Source organism: Vanessa tameamea, chromosome 21 (genome assembly GCF_037043105.1).
Source record: "Vanessa tameamea isolate UH-Manoa-2023 chromosome 21, ilVanTame1 primary haplotype, whole genome shotgun sequence".
Taxonomy (NCBI): Eukaryota; Metazoa; Arthropoda; class Insecta; order Lepidoptera; family Nymphalidae; genus Vanessa; species Vanessa tameamea.
Window position 1 is genome coordinate 7,924,642 of NC_087329.1, and position 23,556 is coordinate 7,948,197.

The window sequence follows — 23,556 nt, forward strand, 5'->3', positions numbered from 1 at the left end:
ATTTATATTTCGATTACTCACACAAATGTATATTTTACTCGAATTACATATTTACAATTCCACTATTTGTAACAGAAAAATGTGGTTCATATTGTCAAATTGTACAACTGTATTTTTTTCTGAGATAGATCTAGTACTTGTACCGTTAACTATATTCAAAATTTACTGAAAAAAAAAAAAACTTTTAAGCGTGCAACTAAAAGCTATATCAATCTTAGAGTAGGGCACTTATGAAAATATTTTAAATAAAAATAAGGAAACCAAGTTCAATAAAATAGGGAAATATTTATTTATATTTAATACGAAGAGGACGTGACATTATATTAATTGTACTTGAAATAAAATGTTATTTATTATATACAAAATGAATATCATATTTCCGAAATCACTTTTATTATACTGAACGAAACTTTAAGTGTTGACGTAATTTCCGTTGCATCATTGAGTTGAAGCATGCGCCTTGTCATTTTCAGTCATTGGTTGGTCAAAGATTTTTAAAATTGTAATAATTCGGATAATCGGCTCGTAGCTCAAGTGTCGAACTGTGATAAGTTTATTTTAGGTTTTAGTGAAATATCTAATGTGCATTTAAGTGAAATACACTAAATATTCAAGATGCTTATCAAAGAATAGTAAGTAAAGTAAAGGTTATATTGTCCTTTTGTTAATATAAATCGATTATATGTCGTCAGCTAAATCTGTTAAGGCGCCGTCAAGTAATTTTGTTTCGTATAAATGTTATTTTGTTGTAATAAAAAAACTATTAACTACTTTGCTAATAGATCAATTTCATCGTTTTGAATATTTTTGACAGTGTATGTTATTAAATTTACCTTTATTCTGACAAAAAGCCATTAGTTAGACTAATATTTCGAATTACTATAAACCATATGGGAAAATTAAACTTTACTATTTCTTTTTCAGTCGTGTTACTCTTCCTTTAACAGTAGAAGAGGTAAGCATCGTTATTTTATATTGTGTTTATCGAATAAGTAATAATGTACGATTTCTAGATTTTTTTTTTCATATTGTTTATATTAAAATTTGATTATTCGAATTATTACAATTTTTGATCAATTTTATCAGTATAATATCTATATAGAGCTTTATCTTATCTATTTAATATATAATCATTGTTAATGAGCTTGATATTTCAATTTTGATGTTATATGTATAATATATAAATAGAAATGACAAATGAGTAAAAAAATAAATAAATCATGTATTTGAATTTTAAATGATTCATATTTTTAATGTTTTTTCTATTAATATTTTGGTAGTACAATTATTGTACTTACATTCTGTATAAAAAAAAAATTACATAACCCTTTTGGGTTTCTTGCAAGTTTGATGTTCTAAAACTCTGAACCAGAACATAATTATATAAATATATATTAAATCTATCCATTAAATAGTATAATTAAATAACCAAATGATAAATTAATATTCATGTATTTATTGCAGTTCCTCATTAAAACTTTTAATCATAAATTATTGAATATAATAATATAAACAAAATTCAATAATTTAGATCCAGATGGCCTTGTGGTTTCAAGATGTACTTGATTTTGAGTTCAAATATGTGCAGCAACACTCCAGCTCGACTGGATAATCCTGGGCTTAATTTGTCCTTATAATTCATCTTGAGCTCAGTGGTAATAGATTTCTGCATTTAGTAATAATAATAGCATAATAATGTTAATAGCCTTTAATTAAACATCTTTAGATTTAGCTCGTAATTCTTTTTTTATTAATATTATATTCAACCTTCAAAATGATTACAAATATAAGATAATACATTAAATGGTATGATTAATTACTTCACATTGAACAACGAAGAAGAAAAACTGAAATCTTTTCTGAACTTGAAAAACCTGTTCTTTAAAAAAAATGTGAAGAGAAGTGTAAATTGAATTGAATTGAATTGAGTTTTAAATATTGTTATTGTTTTAAGCAATGGAATCATGTGATTAATTTTTTTATTATATTTCATAATAATTTTTTTAATTACTCACATCGAATTTCATGTTTGGATTTATAACAAGACTTAAAATGGAGAGTAACTAATCTAATAAATAATTAAAATTTATGTCATAAAACCACATCATGAGTGCTTTGTCATCTTGATTATAAGCATTTTTGTTTGGAGTTTTATTTCCTGAGCAAGTAGAATACAGCTAATTATATTTAATTTCCATGTATAACCATTGGTGTAACTGATAGATTATATAACTTCTAAAAAATTTGATTGAACGATCACATAATATATTTGTTTTGTCAAGACAATGGTTCATAGCAGGAATGTTATGGATTTGTAATTACAGATCTGTATATGGATACTGACACTTGAATAATATTTTACCATTTCCAGATATGGTTATGGATATGAAATTATTATGGATATTAGATAATTTAGAAATAATAAAAGATAAAATTACAAGGTACCAATTTGACCTTATTTGTAGGTTTTTTTTATATTATATTTTGTATTAGGTAAAATCACAGAACAAAAACGAAAAACTGAGAGTAGTTTAAGTATAAAAGAAAAATGTCTTTTTTTTTTCCTTTGTTACCTCTGAATATAATTTGATAGAGGACATCCGATGGTTATGGAGCCATCCATCCCAGTTTCATAACTATGTTAGGATCTGATAGGTGGGATTCTATTAGCTTATAAATTTTATATTTATAGTAGAAATTTATTAATATTTGTAATAATTATGTTATTTAAGCGTCTTAAAAAAAACAGCTACTGTGTTTATTAATATATTATTATCTTTTTAGCTAATGAACAAAGCCACAATGTTCTGTTATAGTTATTAAAGACAGTATATTATTTCAATATGTCATTAAATGTAAATATTAACGAAATTTTTTTTAGATGATTTATATGTCCAATTTATGTCTACTATCAAGCTTTTACTGAATTATGTAATACTAGCTAAACTTGCGGCTATGCTTACTTCAAACTCAGTTGCTGATGAAAAAACATTACTCTCTCAAAGTTCTTGATCGAAAATCTATTGATTTAACTGTGAAGCGTAACAGACAGACAAACTTACGATCGCATTTGTAATATTATTATAGATGTGTATACCAAATTAACTATTAAAAAAATGCTATATTATAGTTTCTTATCTGAGTATTTATTAGTAAGTGCCAATTATGTTATGATTTTTATTCAAAATGCATTATAATTGGTGGCTTACTGATACAGTCTGTCAGTAATTAGTTGGTTTATACAAAAGCTGCGCTTGCGAGGTCGCGGCTAGACTAGGTCAAGGACCCTCAGTTCAGCGGGCTTGGCTATGAAGTGCTGCACACGTACCGTGACTTGTCTCATTCTTCTATCCACTTATGTTTTTGTAATGATAAACTATAAAAATAAAAACAAGCATAGAACGATAATAAAATCAATCAACCGTGACATTAAAAAAAGTTATTCGAATTTTATATACAATTATTTTGACCTCGCTAAGATTTATAATATATACAGGTTTATTGGTAATTCGACATATACCCGTTAAGAGGTAATAGGGGTGACTATTTGCAATAATTTTAACCCCCATATGGATTATGCAAAAGTGAACCATTTTTGAGTTATCACGTTTTTTAGATTTTTTCAAAATAAGTAATAAATGCAACTTCAAAAATTTATTATTTCTATATTTTTTTTATTTTTTTCCCTCAAATATAACAAAAAAAATCATTATGAAACTTGTCCTGCAGTTTATTTTAAAAACATAATCGTTTACTTAAGTTTCCGAAAATGTATAAAAACTAGGAATTTATTTCCAAGCAACCGAAATAAAATGATCAGAAAGGACGCTGGTGGAAATTCGTATTCGAACATGACCGAATTCGTACTAAACTATTTATGTATCTAAATTTTATTTTAAATTTGTATTAAGTAAGTAAGTTAAGTAAATAAGTAAGTTTTTTTTACATTGGATATTATTTTTTATTAGGAATTTTAAAGAGCGACCTTTAGTACGCTATTACCTCCTAACGAGAATACGTCGAATTACCAATAACCCTATATAACTAATCCGTATTATGTATTAATATCTGCATTACATAACCTTGGAATAGTTGTCGTTCTTGAACTTGTGGCTGTTTAGAATAGAATGAAGGTTTTAATAGAACATTGAAGCCGTTAACTTGACAAAAAAATTATGATTGAATGTTTTTTTTTTATACATTTGTACAGTTTTTAAAATCTTTATTCAAATAGTTAAATAAGGTATCGTAATTGTTTGTGTCTTAGTCAAATTGCGCATTCCTATCGCGATAGTGATTATTATAATTTACATTTGACAAAACCATACTAAACGGTCATGTCATAAATTAATCACGATAACTCAACGCGAGGTAAATAATAGTTTGATAAATAATCCATTGTAATTTTTTTTCATTAAAAAATTTCGATTATGTTTTTTTTTTTTTTTTTGTTATTAGTCAACAGTTGAACAGTTGTGAAAGTGAATTAACCGTTGGCTATTATTTTATCCAGTATCAAGTTGCGCAGTTGTACTGCGTCGCTGAGGTCTCCAAAAACGAAACTGGCGGCGGCGAAGGTATTGAGGTCATCAAGAATGAACCGTTCAAAGACTATCCTTTGCTTGGTAAGTCAATTTTAATATATATAATATGATATATAACGAAATGAAATAATGATCTATATTAATTAATGAAGATGCATTTTTTGATGTCTTACTTAAATTCGCTTTAAATTTGCCGTTGACAAGCGTGAAATTTAAGATATTTAAGTAATATTAAATTGATTATACTATCACTGTGATATCATTTGATGAAACATTAAAGATAATTATTATAATGACATAATATTTACTGTTTTATCTAATAGATTTAATTCAATGTAGATTGAGGCGATTTAATCATATATGTATATTTTTATTTAAACTTATATGTTATTATATGATCCAATGTAAAATCGCTTTAAATTATTCTGGATTTTTTTTAAATGATGCTATAAAATAATATTTGAAAATGTTTTAATAATTTATATAAAATACTAGTAGGCTCGTAATGGTAAGTGGTTACTGTCACCCCATAGACACGGTACTGTTAGAAATTTAAGTCACTTTACACTGAAAATACACTCAATACGAACCGAGATATTATGTCCCTTTTATCTGAGTCACTTCCTTAAAACCGGTCTTGCTGTGTCACAGTAACCCACAGAGCTTTGCATAAAGTCGTAAAGTATATAAAATAATACTATTATAAGGAGAATTAGTGTGACTTTCCGAACGTCACACGTCAAGCTGTCAGACGTCTTTTAAATTCATTCGCTTTTTGGCGGGAGGCAGCGCGAAATACGGTCAGGCGCATAATTGTTAAACTGTTTTTGTAATAATATTAGCAAACCAGAAATTGATTAAAGTATTATTTGTTATTAATTCATTATTATTTTATATTAATGTAATAAATTTATTAAAAGTAAATTTGTTTTGTTAATACTATAATATAATACTCGTTATGTCCGATAATGATTACATAATCGCTAATTATGTTTTTTATAATTGTTCTTTGTATATATGTAATTAGTGACGACTACGCAGATTCCGTACGAACGAATTCTATGAATTTTATGTGAATAAATAAATAATAATTAATATGTGAGATTATATCAAAATTTACAATACCGCTTGTAATGTAATTTTTAAATGGGTATGATGTAAAAAAAAAAATCTTAATAAGGTTATAATCAAAGAATATAAAATGATGTTCGTTATTTTTTTTTTAAACACTAATTGTAGCCTAAAATTCTTGTATTACTTTCACAAATGAAAGTAACAGTGACCCATAATTAAAGATTCTCGTCTGAAAAGATCTGTTAAAGATTCTCGTCTCAATAATGTTCTTGGCTAATGGCTTAAAACTCATAATACAAGTAATTGCTTTTACAAATCTTTTACAAATTAAGAACCCTAAACAGTCTATATATTTAAATGGCTTTTATATAAATAAAGATATGACCCGACAAGAGTCGCTCGGCACATTTTAAAGCATTTTACGTGCTTTCCAAGGCATGGAATCGTAATATTCACGTTCCTTACTCTGCTTCTACTGAGAACTTTTGACTTTTGTACTGGCCTAATCAGGCATTCGAACCTGTAACCTTAGAATAAGCAGCCGCATTAGCTGGATACTAAAACCAACGAGACACACAAAACTAAGATCCAATTTACTATTACGTAATCGAAAACAATGTTTTTTTTTTTACATTTATCTCGTCTTATGTAATAAATAACCTTGTGGTTAATTTTTTAATTACTCAATTTGCATAAAGGTAGTTTGATAAACGGTAATTTTTTTATGAGATAATAATGGTAAGTTGTCACCATTGCCCATAGATATTGACGGCGGACTTTTTTTTAAATTATTCCTTACATCTGTGCCACCAACCTTGGGAACTAAGTTATTATGTACCCTGTGTCTGTAGTTACACTGGTTCTTCAAACCGTAACACAACGATACAAAGTGTTGCTGCTTGCTTATATGACGAGTGTGTGGTACCTACCCAGACAGGCTTGCACAAAGCCCATACCGTGTAAAGCTGATGGTGCGTTTACAAAGTTACTGAGCGACGATTGAATAAACGGGTTTCGACACCGATATTTGTGTAGGACCATAGGTAAACTTTCATACGAAAACACGTATCATAATCAAAATATATTATTAACCTCCTTGTAGGTGCATTTGTATCGTCATTTTTAAAGTATTTATAGGAAAGTTACGTAGGCTGAACCGTGCACCTTCGCCTCTTTCTAACTTCCTTAAATATATTTTTCTATCACAACTTAATCTAGTTATAAAAGCAATTTTTTTTTCAGTTATATATACGAACTAGTTTTTGCCCTGTGCTTCGTTAGCGTTTTACGTGTTGGACGTCATGACGACGTGTTAGGTATAAAAAGAAAGAATAGGCTTTTCTCTTTGACCCTTTCCTTGGGGTTCAAGCCTACTTCCGAATTTCATCAAACTTCGTTTTTGGTCATGAAAGGCTAACAGACAGACAGATACAGTTTCTTTCACATTTAATATTAGTATACACGAAGCCAATCATCTTATTCAAATAGGTCCTTTGTTAAGCATTCATAACTGTTTTTTAGAACTATAGTAGTAAGTTTTCATTGCATTCATAGCATCCATTAGACAGTGTAGGCAACTGCCTAGTTGCCTACACTGTCTAATGGATGCTACTGCAGGGCACAGAATTAGCGTGTAGTTTCAAATTCAATTAGGACCTGGAAAGACAGACGATGGATTCAGTAGTTATCTTTATCTATACGTTAATTATTTGTTTGAATTTTGTTGAATGTTGGCAATGTAATGACTTATGTTAGTATGGTTATGTTGGTACTTTTGTTTTGTTGTGGCTGACTGCTGGCTGATCGTATACTCTATGGTATATGTGAATGTTTTTGAAAAAAAAAAAAATAACTTAATCATCTACATCAAAAATACTGTGTTCTTTATTTTTGAAGTCATTTACTGTGTATTTTGTATAAGTTGAGATTTGTTTCATCTGAATATCTTTTCCGTTTCGGTATCGTCATAATCCGAGGTACGCGAACAGCCGACGATATTACACAAAACCAAAATTGAATACATACGGTTTATATGGCTTAAAGGAAGGCACATGCGACAAAAGTTTATTTGCAAATCCCCAAACTCGATATTACAAGATTTTATTTAGCTTAATGTGCGGGTTAGATTTCTTAAATAAATTTTAAAGTAGTTCAGCTCAATGACTTCTAGATATTTTTTGTGCTGGTTACATTATAATTTGATGTAAAATTTTATTACGTTTATTTATGTATTAAATAAAATCTAATTTGGTTTGTTAATTTTGATTATATTTTAGTTAAGAATAATTCTAAAAACGCGCCAAGTTCTAAAATTGATGGTGGAAAGTCAAGCGAAACGTCCACGTGTGGCACTTGTTCTGCGTGTGTTTATGATGGTAAAACTCTTTGTATTATGAGTAACAATGTGTAGCACTCGTACAATCATTTGTGTTGATTGTTTTTATGTAATACATAATTCATCAGTAGATTTTGTATTGTGTTATGTTATAAAGTTCAGTAAATTATACACTCTAAAAAGGCACCCTCGAAAGTTAAACTTTCATATATGTAATGATTCGTTTCGAATTGAAATTTGAATCATTTAGTAATTATAATTATTATTAATTTAAAATTATAGCAGTTTAGTTACGTAATCGTATTTTGATTACAGTAGTGGCTGTTGGTGATTAAAGCATAAGGCAAACTAATGTAAAGAAATATCGGGGAGTAGATAAATGAGACGAGATAGAAATATTTATGTTATAGCAAATTCCGGCAGACTTTATTTTTGTAATGGAGATTTATATAGAAATTGATGTGCATTTAAAGCTGATTTATTACAACGTGGATACCATAAAACCTTCATGAAAAATTATATACTATTTGATTATCCGTCAAATAGCGCTGAAGTATATTTATCTCAAACAGATATCAAATCAATGAATCTATTTATATATATCTAGATATATAGGTCAACACCCACACTCTGATCCGTCGAGATGAGGTTTTATTTGTATAGAAAATCAATATATATCGTCCCAGTAAAATACTTCGCGGAAAAGACTCGGTTACGGCAAGTATTAAATGAGCAGCCTATGTAGAATCACGTTTATGGCAGGATGCCAGTTACATACGTAGCAACTTTATGCGCCGTAAAGGTTGGGGCGATTTTAATTTTGTTAATTTTGTTGAAAGATAATTGTTTATATTGTCATTTGTCAGCCCCGTCAATGTAAGGACAATGAGCGGGTGCAAGTAGTTTTGGCGATCTTCCCACCAAAAAAGATTTTTCGGCGATAGTCTAAGACTCACGAGGCACTCGGTTTTTTTTTACATACCTTGCACCCTAGGTTACGACGGGATTGGATATTGTCATAAACTATTTTATTAGTACAGATTAAACAGAGAGATATCCAGACCTACATGTATATATATATTTTTTGATATCTGAAACAAACATGTCAAAGGATACAAATAGTATTTATCACTCTTTTATCACATTAGTCTGCATTAACAAAGAAAGTGTGCTCTGCTCATTCAGTTTATGCCCCAAGCGTCTGACCATATATTGATCCATCAAAGCGGGATGGAATAGCGCAACAAAAGTGATTGTTTAAATAAAATAGTGTTTTTTTTTTAACTATTTATGTGACTAGTTATTATATAGATTTAAATTTGATGCAGTGTTAATTTTGAATATAAATTTTGTTGTCACATCGGGACATTTTCGTCGATATTGAACATAATATAATATGAACGGAGGACTGTCGCTGTCATAACGGTACGTATGGTCACATTACCCAAGCCCTAAGTCGACTCACTACACAAACGAAGTCGTTTCCGTCAAAGTCCAAGTTATCTATTGTATAGGAGTGTGTTATAGTTAGTCGAGTAAATATGTACAAGGTAATACTGAGATTGTTTTGAACAGAGAACTTCTTGGACAATCAAAAATATGATTGTACAATTATTTGTACACGCTGTGACGATTTATTGGACGAAGCTTTTTAATTTATATAAGGATATTAATATTAATCTTATTTTAAACCGTTCTCCATTTTTAATTATTATTCAATCTCCACAGACTAAGCTATCGACGGTCGGTGTCCTTGTTATATTTTATTGTAGAATTATTATACATTTCTTTTATTTCCTCACTAAATAAATATGATAATAATGGCAATTGTTTTATTGTATAGATATATTGCCAGAATAAACAGACTATAATTATCATATTCTTATATGATACGGATAACTTGAGATCGACTCGACCGATTTCATTAATCTTTTTTTTGAAGTTTTCTAATAACTCATAGAAATTTCTTACGGAAATATCTATAATATTAGCAATTTACGCGGAATTTCTTCTTTTTTTTTTTATTCCAGTTCGAATTGTATTTCCATACCTAAGACAGGATAATGTCTGTCGGATCAGCCAGTATTATATAATATTATACAATCGCCTTTCTGCATTTAAGTTCTTCGCCCCTTATCGATCTTTTTCGTTTGGATGCGGCACTGTTACATAGGAGAAGCTTCAGTGTTCAAATTCGCTCCTCCCAGCTCCAGCAAGCGCTTCGAATAAAATTATATCTCTGCTTCGTATTCTTAAAAGAAGTACTGATACGTATGGAGTTGGCTTTTTTTTTATTTTATATTATTTTTTAATTATCATATCTGCAAACAGTTTTATGACTAATATATAGTTCGATATCTGATGCGCTTATCGTAATGTGAGAAGTCTGCTGACTCAAAATACGTGTTACGTAATCAAACGGTCACGTATTTAAATTTTTACTCGCTACTGCATGATACTTCCGCGATCGTTAACGTCAACTTATTTTTCACGTACATTTGCAACAATTACAGTTTTTTTTAGATTCCAACATAGCATATTATCTTGGATATCATGGTAAAATGATTTACCTGTAATTGTTAAGTTTTGATATATGTTTAATGATCCGTCTACTTAATGTTACTATTTAGCAAAAAAAACATGCGGCTTACCTTTACAATAATATGTCATCTCTATAGTTCTATTTACGTGAACAGAAATTAATAATATTCTGAACGGTATTTGTTTTACGTCTGTGACGATATTGTATTGTTATCATAGAAAAATAATTAAATTACAATATTTTCATAATACCATCATACGAATATAGAACTACCGTTAATTTTTGTTTTACTCTTTTATCTAGTAGAAGTTAGTAGTGCAGTCTCTAACGTCACAAGGGCGATTATACCATGGCGTCGAGTATATATCGCCGTTGAACACACTAGCGCACAATTATTGTCCAATGACGTCACATTCTAGTTTACACAGATGTTAAATGTTTGATTAACGAGGTTTAAAAAAAAGCCTTTATGACTTCCTTATTCTCGTTTTATTTTATGTTTTACGTATTTTATATTTAATTTTGAAATCATAAGTTTTTTTTTATGTTAATTAAAAATAATTTGTTTATTTATTATTGAGAATATAGTGTGCGAGTAAATTTTAATCTTGCATTAAAATGTTGACTTGCTGTTGATGTTGAGAATCGATTTTTTATGTATGCCTAATACAGTTCCGTTTTTAAATATAATATTTAGTTGTTACCGTTTAAATAATTAACATTTTTTAGACAGTTAAAGGATGAATAGGTATTTTGTGAATTAAAAAAAAAAGTCATGTGTTCCATTTTTGAACGTAATCAAATCTTCCAGACGTGTCCGTGCCTTTGATGTTGCTATTTTCTATTATTGGTTTTATTTTTTATGTCCCTTCATGGTTTTGTTTCCAGGCAACATCAAAATTTAAAATTCTATTATTCACGTTTGAAGTATTATTAAAATTTGTAGTAGGGTTATTAATATTTTTTGAGTTGTATTAAGTTAATGATATTAATAAAATAATTTTGTTAATAATTTAATTTATATATATTTTAGATCGTAAATATACATGAACAGTAGTTAACGTAAAGTAAATAATTGTTATTTATCCGTTAAAAGTATATTATAAAATTAGTTATATTATTTATAATAAATTTTAGTTATTTAAACTAATCTTGTATTTATCTCTCGCTAGGAACGTTAGTTGCTAATTGATATATAAAGACCAATTGGTCTTGAATTACCTATTGTAAAAACAACGATTATTTAGGAACAAGCTTGAATCAAGAAAATATATTCGAATCGAAAGTCGTATTTGATTCGAATATATATACATTTCATACTTATTTTTGCCCAAATATTCGATATCCCGGGCGATAAAATGTAAAGTTGATTAAATTTATTCGTTCATTTTTATTTCATCTCGACTCGCTGTTGGTATTAATAAATAATTGAAAATATATTTTATTTATATTCATAATATTATAAAGAGGTAAAATTTGTTTGTTTGTATGTATATAATCTCAGGAACTAGTAAGCCAATTCTAAAAAAAAAAAAGTAACTGGTAGAAATCCACCTTATTTCTGATTTATATAGGGTTATCAATTATATTTATATCTTATAATTTTCTTTATTAATACAATGCACCCGTGCGAAGCTGGGGCGGATCGTAAGTTTTATTTATATTGTCCTTAATTATAATATATATTATGTTTATACAAACATTTAGAATATCTATCGGAAAGATTAAAAAAAAAAATTCCATCCGTCTGTTCCAACGTCGATTATTATTATTATTCTTATCAAATTTAATACTGAACTATTATTTATTGGATTATTATATTAGTATTTAATATTTTATTTATTTCGAAATATATCTAGTTCGTTAGCTTAAATGATATTTCACGTTCGTTAATAATGTTTCTTGTTGCGTGCATAGGTGGAAAATACTCATCCGGTCAGTACACGTACAAGATCTACCATCTGGCATCTAAGGTGCCCGCGTTTATCCGAATGCTGGCGCCGAAGGGCTCCCTAGAAGTGCACGAAGAGGCATGGAACGCGTACCCGTACTGTCGGACCGTGCTCACGGTAAATATATATTATTATTTTTATTATATATAACGACGACATGCTCAAGTAAGACTAACCATCTGCGCAGAGCATATTGTCTTACAAATGTGTGCTCAAATACATGTGAACTCTTATAATTCGATGGGGCGGAAATTTCGACACGACAAAGAAAACACACGATTTTCTGAGCTGAATGTAAACATTGTCGACTTCAAGACCCGGGATGCCCCTGTCCGGGTTGGCTGCTGTTGTTCTATTTACTTGTACATATTGGCCTTTATTTGCATGTGAAACAACTATATATGTCTCTAAATGCTTAATAGAAAACAATACTTAAAGTTACGTCATTAAATCTCTTTTTCCAAAAATACCGTTTCGGCGCTTTAGCTCTTCTTCCGTTCCAATAACGATATAATCATTTAAAAATGTCAAGGTATATTAATATATAAAATATAAATGTGTAATAAAAATGCTATAATCTGTGCGAGTAAATTATGAAGATATATTTATTGTTTAATAGAATAAATTTTATACATTGTATTTTATTAAAATAAGATTTATGCGTTGTTGTATCAAAATGAGTTATTATTTTTTTTTTTTTCATACCAGTTTGTAATAGGAGATTGTTTACTTTTAGAATCCTGGATACATGAAGGAAAACTTCGTCATCTGCATAGAGTCCTTGCATTTACCGGACGCAGGCGACCAGCAGAATGTAAGTATATCTTTTCAAATATAAAAACATTCTAACCCCACTCATCTACCGCCAAACAGCAATGCTTGGTACAGTAGGGTGAGCCAATGTTGGTCGCGCATTGGCGATACAGAGGTTGGTTAATATTTCTTACAGTGGCAATATCTAAGCGCCGTGATGTCTACTTAACATCAGGTGGTCTATTTGGTTCAATGAATATATTACGGAAAATATATAAAAATCATCCTACTATCGATAACAACATTGGACTTTAATTGGATTTAATATGAATATAAAGTCGAAAAGCCAAATAAACAACATTTGACAGCAAATTGACGCGATACCATCGGTCGAGTCGAGAACTTGATTAATATATGATGTCCACAGTGGCTTTGCGATAAAATGGCGTTTTGAATGTCGACGAAACTTATCGGAATTTTGGAAGTAAAATGAAAGTGAAAATAAGTAGTTAAGTGCAACAGTGTCGTATTATTTATAAATAAATATATATTGATCATAATCTCTTAGTAGTGAAAAATATCACTGTGTTATAAGAATATCTCATGGAATACGTAAGTCAAAGGTTTGTTTATCTTTTTTCGTACTTCCATTGGAATAGGTTATAGATATATATTTATCCGTATCTAAAATTTTGTAATATCAAGAAACTTAGTTGAGCTAATGTAAGAAAAATTTAAACTACCTAAACTCACTGAAGTCAACCCTTATCGTCGATAAGTTACTTATCGCATAATATCGGTAATTTTTCGTTAACGTTTATAATCAGCGATTAGAGTTGCCGTTAAATGCAGAATTCTAGAAATTCTTTTAGCTTTTCAATTACGCCTCGTAAATACTATTCGTTGGCAAAACGAATTATTTCAATGTACGTACATTGATCTTGCATATTGCAATAAAACCTCGAATCGAATATTAATAATGTTTTGATCAGTTTCAAAGTGCTCATGATAAATGGAATGACTGCAAATTAACCCAAGTATTGGAGGTCAAGTGGAGATGAATAGGTATTTTATTGAGGTTCTTATAATTAAATTATGTACTGAATCGTCGGTGTACCCAATTAAAGTTGGATGTCGGAGATTATTTAGTTCAATTTTTAATTCTAAACTAAGAGAAAAATAAAGCAATACCTTATTTCAATAGTTAATTTGAATTACCAATGTTCCTATTTACAATTTCCTCCAGTTCAGCCTAAAGCTTGTGCTAGGGGTCAGGATCGAACCAGGGTAACTACTGAGTTTCTTGCCGGTACTTCTCGTTCGAAGACTCTTTCGATGCTTTACGTTTAATATGTTTCTGTTCGTTCTGTAAAAAGATCACTCAAAAGTGCATGACAAAGCTTGAAGGAAGTAAATTTTGATCAAAAAAGAGTCTGGTTGTCACAGGTAGGTTTAGGTATTCTGACGTTGAAATTTATGGTTATTGAATATATAATGAAAGAATATAAACAATAGTTAGCGGTAACGCCATACGAGGCGATCTCACCCTTAAAGGACGGCAACAGACGTTTCACATCAAAACACGAATGATTTATTAAATAGACGTTTAATTGGGTCCCGTTTTCTGAGTTACAATTTGACTACGTGTAGTCTCTTATTGGCAGATTATAAATTACCAGAGTTCTATTGTGAATGATTTTATGCGTGATCGTGTATGAGGGATATTTATCTCGTACGGTCAGCTCCGTCTTAAGTACAATAAGGGCTCAGGTGCAAGCAGTCTTCTGGCGATCTTTTCTGATTCAAAAAATGTTTTTTAAGTGATCTTATACGCCGCCTCGCCTTTGATCTTTGACATGACCATCGTTGATGCGCCACCTAATGTATGGTCCCTTGGTTTGTTGCACACCATGGGTTAAGTTATTGCTAGTAACAGTAGATAACGAACAAGAGTTTTCTTCAAATAAACATTTGATTTGTGTTGATTTATGAATATTGACAACATGCGAGTCTGTTTTTATAATTCATGACGCGCTCGGACCTCGGAGGTGAAGGGAAACGTCGTGAGAAAACTGGCATGTGTCGAATAAAATATTGCTACATACATATGTAGGTGTTGTAGACAAAGTTCCAAATCTTCCGAAGGAACGAAGTAGGTATTTGGCCGGAAGTGGCATTTTACGGGTGCTTTTTTTTAAAATACAAAATAAATATGTATAAAATAACAGTATAAAGTATCTTTTTTATTTAATCGTTTCAAGGATCAATTAGAGTTGTTAAGATACAAAAAGAAACATGTCATAATTTATAAATGGCCGCTCGTTTCACCTTATTTCCTTCTTATTTATTAAGTGTCATTACGTTGTTACGTGAGCGGTATTGATTGCTTCTCAGACCAGCCTCGTGGCCTCCGCTCAGTTCTACAGAAAGAAGCTTACAAAAGAATAAAAATAATTAAAACATTTTTTGTATTGGCATTGTTTGGTATTAATATACATATATACAAGTATATAACATATCGAGTATATGTATTAATATTCAAGATATGAGAACTAGTTCTCCAAGTAAGGGCGGTCGTAAGTTTTAGGTATAAAAAAGTAGCCCTTCCTTGGATTTCAAGTTAATGAACCTTTCATTAAATTTGGTTCAGTAGTTTAGCTTTATAATATCGTTAACAGTATCAGCCTGTAAATTTTTTATTGCTGGGCTTAGGCCTCTCCCTTTGAGGAGAAGGTTTGGAGCATATTCCACCACGCTGCTCCAATGCGGGTTGGTAGATACACATGTGTCAGAATTTCGTTAAAATTAGACACATGCAGGTTTCCTCACAATGTTTTCCTTCATCGCCGAGCACGAAATGAATTATAAACACTAAGTAAGCACATGAAAATTAAGTGGTGCTTGCCTGGGTTTAAACCCGCAATCATCGATTAAGATGCACGCGTTCTAACCACTGTGCCATCTCGGCTCCATATATTGTTATAGATTATTCCGGCGTGTAAATTGTTATAGATTAACAACAGGCACAAGAGACATTAACATCTTAGCCTTCAGGTTAGGTAAGGAATGTTTAAAATTTCTTACAGTGCCAAAGTCTATCGGTAGTGTGGCCCAACAGCCCGCCTACATGTTCCATATAATAAAATGCTTCGTTCAAAGTTTATAACGTAATACATATTTGTCAGGTTCACGAATTGCCGCCAGAGAAGCTAAAGACCCGCGAGGTGGTCAACATCGACATCGCAAACGACCCGCTCCCCAGCGCCGACTACAAGCCCGAGACCGACCCGACCAAGTTCAAGTCCGCGAAGACCGGCCGCGGCCCGCTCGTCGGCCCGGCCTGGAAGAACGAAGTGAAGCCGGTCATGACGTGCTACAAACTAGTCACCGCCGAGTTCAAGTGGTTCGGCTTACAGGTCATTATCATTACTCATTTCTGATTCGAGTTTAGCTTCCAGGTGTCGCTAGACATCCTCTTCTTCTTCGTGTGCTTTATTATTGAAGGTCGTGCTTCTCCTTACCAGAGGGTAGGTAACCGACCGCGTGATCTTTTGACTTCGATTTTCCCTACTTTGTGTTAAACATATTCGGTACAATATTGTGCTCGACGTGAGTTGTGGAGGTATTTTTTAATAATTTTGGAAATGTTCACCGATTTAACAGGCTTATTTCCAATATTTAGGAGGATTAACTTAACCACATTGTTCAAATTGAAACGCCAAACAGCAATAATCAGCATTTTTATGTTCCGGTTTGAAGGAATGGTTAATATTTCTTACTGCGTTAAAGTCTATGAGCGATATTGACCGAACTAGATTAAACCGACTAGTCATACGTTAACACGAGTGCACTCTCATAAGCCGTTGGGGACGACGAATGCGAGACGACCGGAGGATTGACACGCATCACCAAGGGGTTTATCTGATATCCACGAGTTTCTGAGAATTTCTTAGAAGAAAGATTTTTAAAAAATATGCCATCAACTCGCTTATCACTTACTCAGTTAAATATCAAAGAGAAATAAAGTATTAAGATCGATTTGTATAGAGCGATTTATTAAACACGGTTCTTACATAACACGAGAACAGCCGTATATTAACACGATGCATCACACATTAAGTAAATTAATGCACGCTGGAAATACGGGCTGATTCAAAAGGCAGTCGGTCGGAAGACGAATAATATTTTGCATTTTTTTTTTTAAATATGTTTTAAAAACGACGTTTTTATACGTGTTGTCCGTTTGTAATCGATACACATTGCTGACGATGTCGGAAAGTAACCAATGGCACGTATCATGTCTGTGGAGTACTACTACCTACTTGCTGTGTTCGATAGTAATGCTCTCAAATGAAATCGTGTGGGCTCTATGCGTGCTAGCTTAGTGCTATAACGTAGAAATCTGTTTCTTTTAAGAATGAAGTCATTACGCGAACATTGCTTGGTCACGTAGCTTAAGTCGTGGTAGGTATTGGCATGGAAACCCTTAGCAAATAACATATTCTAAACTTAGTCAATACAATTGTATAATGTTTTTTTATTTTTTTAAAACAAATATCACTACTTATTACTTTCTTAAATACAACTCAACTTTTTAATTTCTTCGGCTTTAAAGTGTAGATTTTTTTTTTAGATCGGCCTGTATATAGTTCTAATCACATTTTGTTAACACAATTTAGCAGCATTGAGCGTTGTAATGCGCAAGACGGACACGAGTATTGAGTAACGATAATACTTAGAATAGTTTGAGTTTTTTAAATAAGTTTTTCAATTCTTATGCAATTGTTTTTATTTTTTTTTAATTAATTTCCGTTTTGGTTGTTCGTAAATCGAATTTGTAGAGCCATCTATGTAACAGATATGTATTTGCATAGTATTTAATTTGTTGGTGAAGGAAATATATATAATAGGGTATAAAAATGCACATGGGACATAGTATGTCATGGTGTATGGAATGTCTTACATGTCTATGGGTGAAGGTTACTAACCTTCACTTGACACTTGGTCGTCTTATTTCTAAATATATAGTCTATGCATAAAGATCGAAGTTCGTCCGTAGTCAGAATTTAAGGATGACATATGCCCCGGTAATATTAAAGAAAAGGACCTCCTTACACCAGCAGTACAGATAAGACTTTACTGTATGTGTATTAATGTTCCCTTATCGACTATATTATTATTTACTCTCAAAAATTCTTTTATTGAAAACCCAAAAAAGGTACTGAAGGTTTTTTATCATATTTGTATAAATATATTCAGTCTTATACGATCTTAACGCAATGACAATAAAATATATAATGACTTTTAAATATTATAAATGTAATTATAATAAAGTATTTCTCTAGTGTTTATTCGACTTGTACGTTGTAAAGTAAATATATAATAATTCTTTCAAAACTACACATTTCTATGTAATATAATAAGATTACCATAAGCTGTATGATTTACTTTAGTATATAAGGTTATATGATTTAAATTGTCCCATAATATAACATATATATATAACTGTTCCCACGTGATGTGGGGGTGGGGTGTATGTGGAATTTGCCGGTACCCAGGATGCCTAGTGAGGGTCTAGTACACCGGAATACTCGCTAAAAGAACCACCCTTATCATCTGTTTCGCCACGCTTTCGCATACTACCGTGAGATATATATACAGCCTATTCTGATTGCAGAAGTAATGATAATTAAAATTTTGACCTTGATTTCGAGCGACATCATTGGTCGACATTTTTTAAATTTGTTGTAATAAATAAAAAATATAAAAAAAAAATCGTAACTTGAGAAGTAATATTAAAAGTGGTTACAAGTAGCCGAGTTGGATAGTGTTGTGTTATATATAAAGATATATTAATCGAGAATTGTTTGTATTGTATAATGTAAATCTAAGGTTTGTTAATATTTACTTCTTCTGACATTGCAATATACTAAACGTTACCTGTGAGTGTGTCATGTCGTGTCTGTTAAGCTGTAAAGTAACATCACCTTATTTCAGTTCCGGTACATTGAATATGAATGAAATATGAGTTTGTCGACCTGTATATCTAACTTGCTTTTTTTTTTGTATAACGGTCGTACTCGAGAGAGTTGAATTTTGTACACGTATCGGTTCAATTAACGAATTTTATGCATTTATTTTCAGAGCAAAGTTGAAAGTGTGATCCAGAAGTCAGAGAGACGACTGTTTACCATATTCCACAGGTAATTATAAATTTTAATGTCGTTTTATGTTTTAGTGTCGTTAGTTGAACGGACAATATGTAAATATTGCGTCTGATTAATACTGGCCTATTAATACTTTCGTCGTGAGGGATTGGTACCAAACCAACCTTATTCCCTGCTAAAATGAGGACAGCAAAATTGTACCAGCCTACCACCAGATAACATAGAATAAAATTTTACAAATCTTAAATCGGCAGTGATTTTCCCAAAATTAAAAAACTAAAATTGTATTTATTTTTTAATTTCCAGGCAGGTATTCTGCTCCATGGACGACTGGTACGGCATGACGATGGCGGACATCCGAGCTATTGAAGATCGTACTAAAGAGGAATTGGAAAAGCTTCGTCGTGAGGGAGAAGTCCGCGGAATGCGCGCCGATAACGAGTAATAGGCGCGTGCGAGTTGTGCGTGCGTGCACACGGCGTGCAAACACGCGTGCGTGCGAGCGGCGCCGGGCGCGGGAATCATAGCTAGCTAGCAAGTCAACAATCACAATCCAATTTCATGTACGAAGTATCACGTATACTACTCGACGACATAAGTTGTAATAATATATTCAATTTCACTATAATCGATGTATTAGCCGTTCCCGCGTTTCGAGGGCGCTCGCACAATGCCCGAGCCTCAAAGTCAGAGATTGCGTTTCAAAACGACTGCAGGCAGTCTAAAGCTCATTATTTACACTACGTATTATATGTACTATGTTAGGTCGTTTTCCGAATATAACTGTTAACTTTTAAATAATATTGACTCGGTATTATCCATGGAAAAATCTTGATGTTTATGAATATTTCAATCTCGTTGCGTAGACTTAGAAGAATCATTTATTGACGATTTTCACATTGCACAATATAATGTATATACATACATATATATATATATATATATATTATAAATTAACATTACAAGCAATATGGTTTAGTATTAACATAATATTAATGAAAGGAAAGTTCATAAAATGTATAAGAAAAAGTTATTCGTGGCCTATACATTCGAACGCCGATCTCGTTTGATGCAAGGGCATACCTTACCATTAGCAAAATAATTTCATTGAGATGTGGTATAGATACTATTTAAATAATAATAAGTGGATGTAGTCAGTGGTTAAAGGTAGTGTGGTCGTTACGTAACAAAAATAATTCAAAATAAATTTTTTAGACAAATACTAGCTACGATTATTGATCGAATATATTAATGGCATTTTAGGTCCGATTTTAAATATTTTCGCTGTTTAATAAATAACATTCTACTATAAGTGAACACCCGTCTAGGGCGGGTATCGTTTGGCTGTTGTGTATTATATTACGATAGATATAAAATGATTCATATTGCATATCTATGGCCTGGTGCTGAAGGGTTCGAAGTGAATTATTGGACAAATCGTTTAAAAAATTGCTTAAGACGGCGTAACGTTATTGCGATTACCAAACAAGATCCAAACGACATATGTCCATTATTTCTATTCTGATTACCGAAAGTAAGTGTAATTGATATATGACCTTTTGGAACTAGGCCAAAGATATAATTTCGCGTAATAGTTTTTTTGAATTAGTTGAGACACGAATGTTTAAGGGAAAAATTAATTGGTGCAATATATATTCGTATTCTATCGACGGCATCCTTAGATATATAAATGGTAGCTCGGATACTTATTTTATATATAGGGGGTGTTGCAAGGTGAATTTTGGAATATTATTTATTAAATGTGTCGGTTCGGTGGCTGGAGTATCGTTGGCGCTGATTATTCAGTTTGCAACATCCGTGTAAAGCGATCGCATGTATATTTTTTATTTAAGTTCGTTTAACAGATCAGTATTTTTTATATTTGTGTGACATTCCAGGTTCTGTACCGAGAGACATTTGAACATTTTGGTATGCATTATCGATTCATCTCCCTAAATAGCTCTCTGTCTTGTCGATTGCGAAAATGTGCGATTATTGCATATAGAAAGTTGCTTATGTATTATACTTAATTTATTGTCAGTACATTGAGTGTCAAAAGTTGTTATTCAGTGGGAATACTGTTACAGTGTTTATGAAGTAAAATATTATAATCCTATGTTCCTTAATTTTTTTTACATAAATAAATAGTTTGTGATCGTTTATTTTGATTTTATATTCGTTCAAATTTTCATAATTCATCAAATTGAATTACCTTTTTTTTTATGAAATAGATACCTTTTATGGTTATTCATACAAGTGTTTTATTATATTTCCTAGGAATTGAGTTTCACTAAATTGTGTTTTTTGTTTTTTAATTTTTTATTTTATATAATATTCATTTTACAACAAACAATATATCCGGGAGCATTATTTTAATAATTTAGAGGATAATTGGCTTCAGCTTTTAGCGTCGCATAGTGCTTTTGTTTTTTTTTCTGTATTTTTATATTTTTTTTTATATCTGTTTGCATTTAAGCTACTTAATTTTACCTATTACTATTGAATTAATTCATTGTGCATAATATTTGAATAGCTGTTCTGTGGCCAAAAGTAAATACATGTGAAATTATTGACAAATTAATGCAGTTCGCATTTTATAGTATTTACAATAAACTTGTTGCAGTTACCAAATAAAAATTAAGTACATATTAAATATTTTGTTGTTATTTCCTCGATAGTACTCTAACAAAGCACCGGAAGTCATTTGATTTTGCGTATTAACATATTATATTTGAAATAGATATATAGTTGATTATGATGCTTAAACTTAATTTATCAATATATTTTTGAAATTTAAATTTATGAGTAATGGTCTGGGCGATATTAAATGTAGACTTAGCTATAACTTAAATTAATAGAAATATTTAAATCTTATTCCAAGTTTTATTGTTTGTGAAGTCGGTACCCATACGCTCCTTGTAAGCTTCTAATGTGATTTAGACTAGATTATCATATTTAATTATATTTCTAAATTATGTCATCTGTTATTTAAATAGAACACAAGATTTTTGTAGATATATCCAACAGCAGTTACATTCTTGGATATCCTTGTATAGAAAGCTGTAATTGTCAATTTTAATGTCTAGCAATTAAAAAGTTTCGACGAGTTCTCGCATTGATATATGTAAGGTAAATAACATTTGTTGTAAAATGTATTATGGATATTTTGAATGCCAACAGAAATAAAATACTTTTAATCTGCCCATGTTTTCTATTATTTACTCGTGTCTCTCGTGTTCCAACTTTCAAACGAAACTACAATTACATGAGTTAATTTAAAAAATTAAATAATAAAATATTGAAAAAAAAAATAATGTGTTTATATAACACACTTAAATCTTTAATTTGGAAAACATTTTTAGTAAAACAATGTAATTTTTTTATAACATACTATGAATTACACAATTAAGACAATCAGACAATATAAAGCGAATTTTGAGAAATTCGGGTCAGGATTTCCGTAAATGAAAACCACGGGGAATAGGCTCAAAACTCTATAATAAATAGTAAAAACAATGGAAATATGTATATTTGCAAAATAATTACATTGATTTCATATATGACTAACTAAAACTAAGAGATCTTTTCGGGAAGAGTATCGCGTAAATATAGGCACAAGAATACTTTATTATTGATCGTTTTGTTGGTTTAATTAATAACATAATATATTATATATACATGCAAAATAATATCAATTTTAAAGTCGTAAGTGATCGCCATCGCCGTCAGACAGGCATTTTAAAAATTCAAATTATATAATACAGTCAATTACAATTATTAGTAGAAAGTGTTGGATTTTATATTTTGTCAATTTTTTTCCCCGAAGTTAATAGTGAAATCCTTAAGTTAAGTAAACAAATTAGTTGCAACGTGATAGTAGTCATTTCGCTAAATTCTTGTAACGTTCGAGTCAGAACAAATTAACAAGAAATATTACAAATCAAACTTTTTACAAATCCCCAGACATGCTAATTTTTATGGAAAACGAGTTCTTGAATATATCATTCCTTTTCTGAAAAATATTCTGTCAACAAATGTAAAACAAAAAATGTTAAAAAGAAAATTATATATGCCTACTTAAAAAATACTTTCATGAACTGTATATAAATTCATTGTTAATAAAAAATATAAAAACAAATTACCAACATTTTTGTTAATTAATTTTTTTAATAGTCTTATTGATTACAAT

The 23,556-nt window shown here is 30.7% G+C and overlaps 1 protein-coding gene across 2 annotated transcripts; it reads left to right on the top strand.

Moving 5' to 3' along the window:
- Window positions 1-436: 436 nt before the first annotated feature.
- Window positions 437-22,570, top strand: Vib (vibrator). 2 transcript variants are annotated; one of them, XM_026633100.2, is made up of 9 exons: window positions 437-632; window positions 925-955; window positions 4,514-4,625; window positions 12,131-12,142; window positions 12,413-12,564; window positions 13,184-13,261; window positions 16,386-16,616; window positions 19,345-19,403; window positions 19,674-22,570. In XM_026633100.2, exons 1-9 carry the CDS (start codon window positions 616-618, stop codon window positions 19,810-19,812), a joined length of 831 nt encoding a protein of 276 aa, XP_026488885.2. In that variant the 5' UTR covers window positions 437-615; the 3' UTR covers window positions 19,813-22,570. The 2 variants fall into 2 exon arrangements, with proteins under 2 accessions (XP_026488885.2, XP_026488886.2); XM_026633101.2 differs by lacking the exon at window positions 12,131-12,142 and having other exon boundaries at window positions 438-632.
- Window positions 22,571-23,556: the final 986 nt, after the last annotated feature.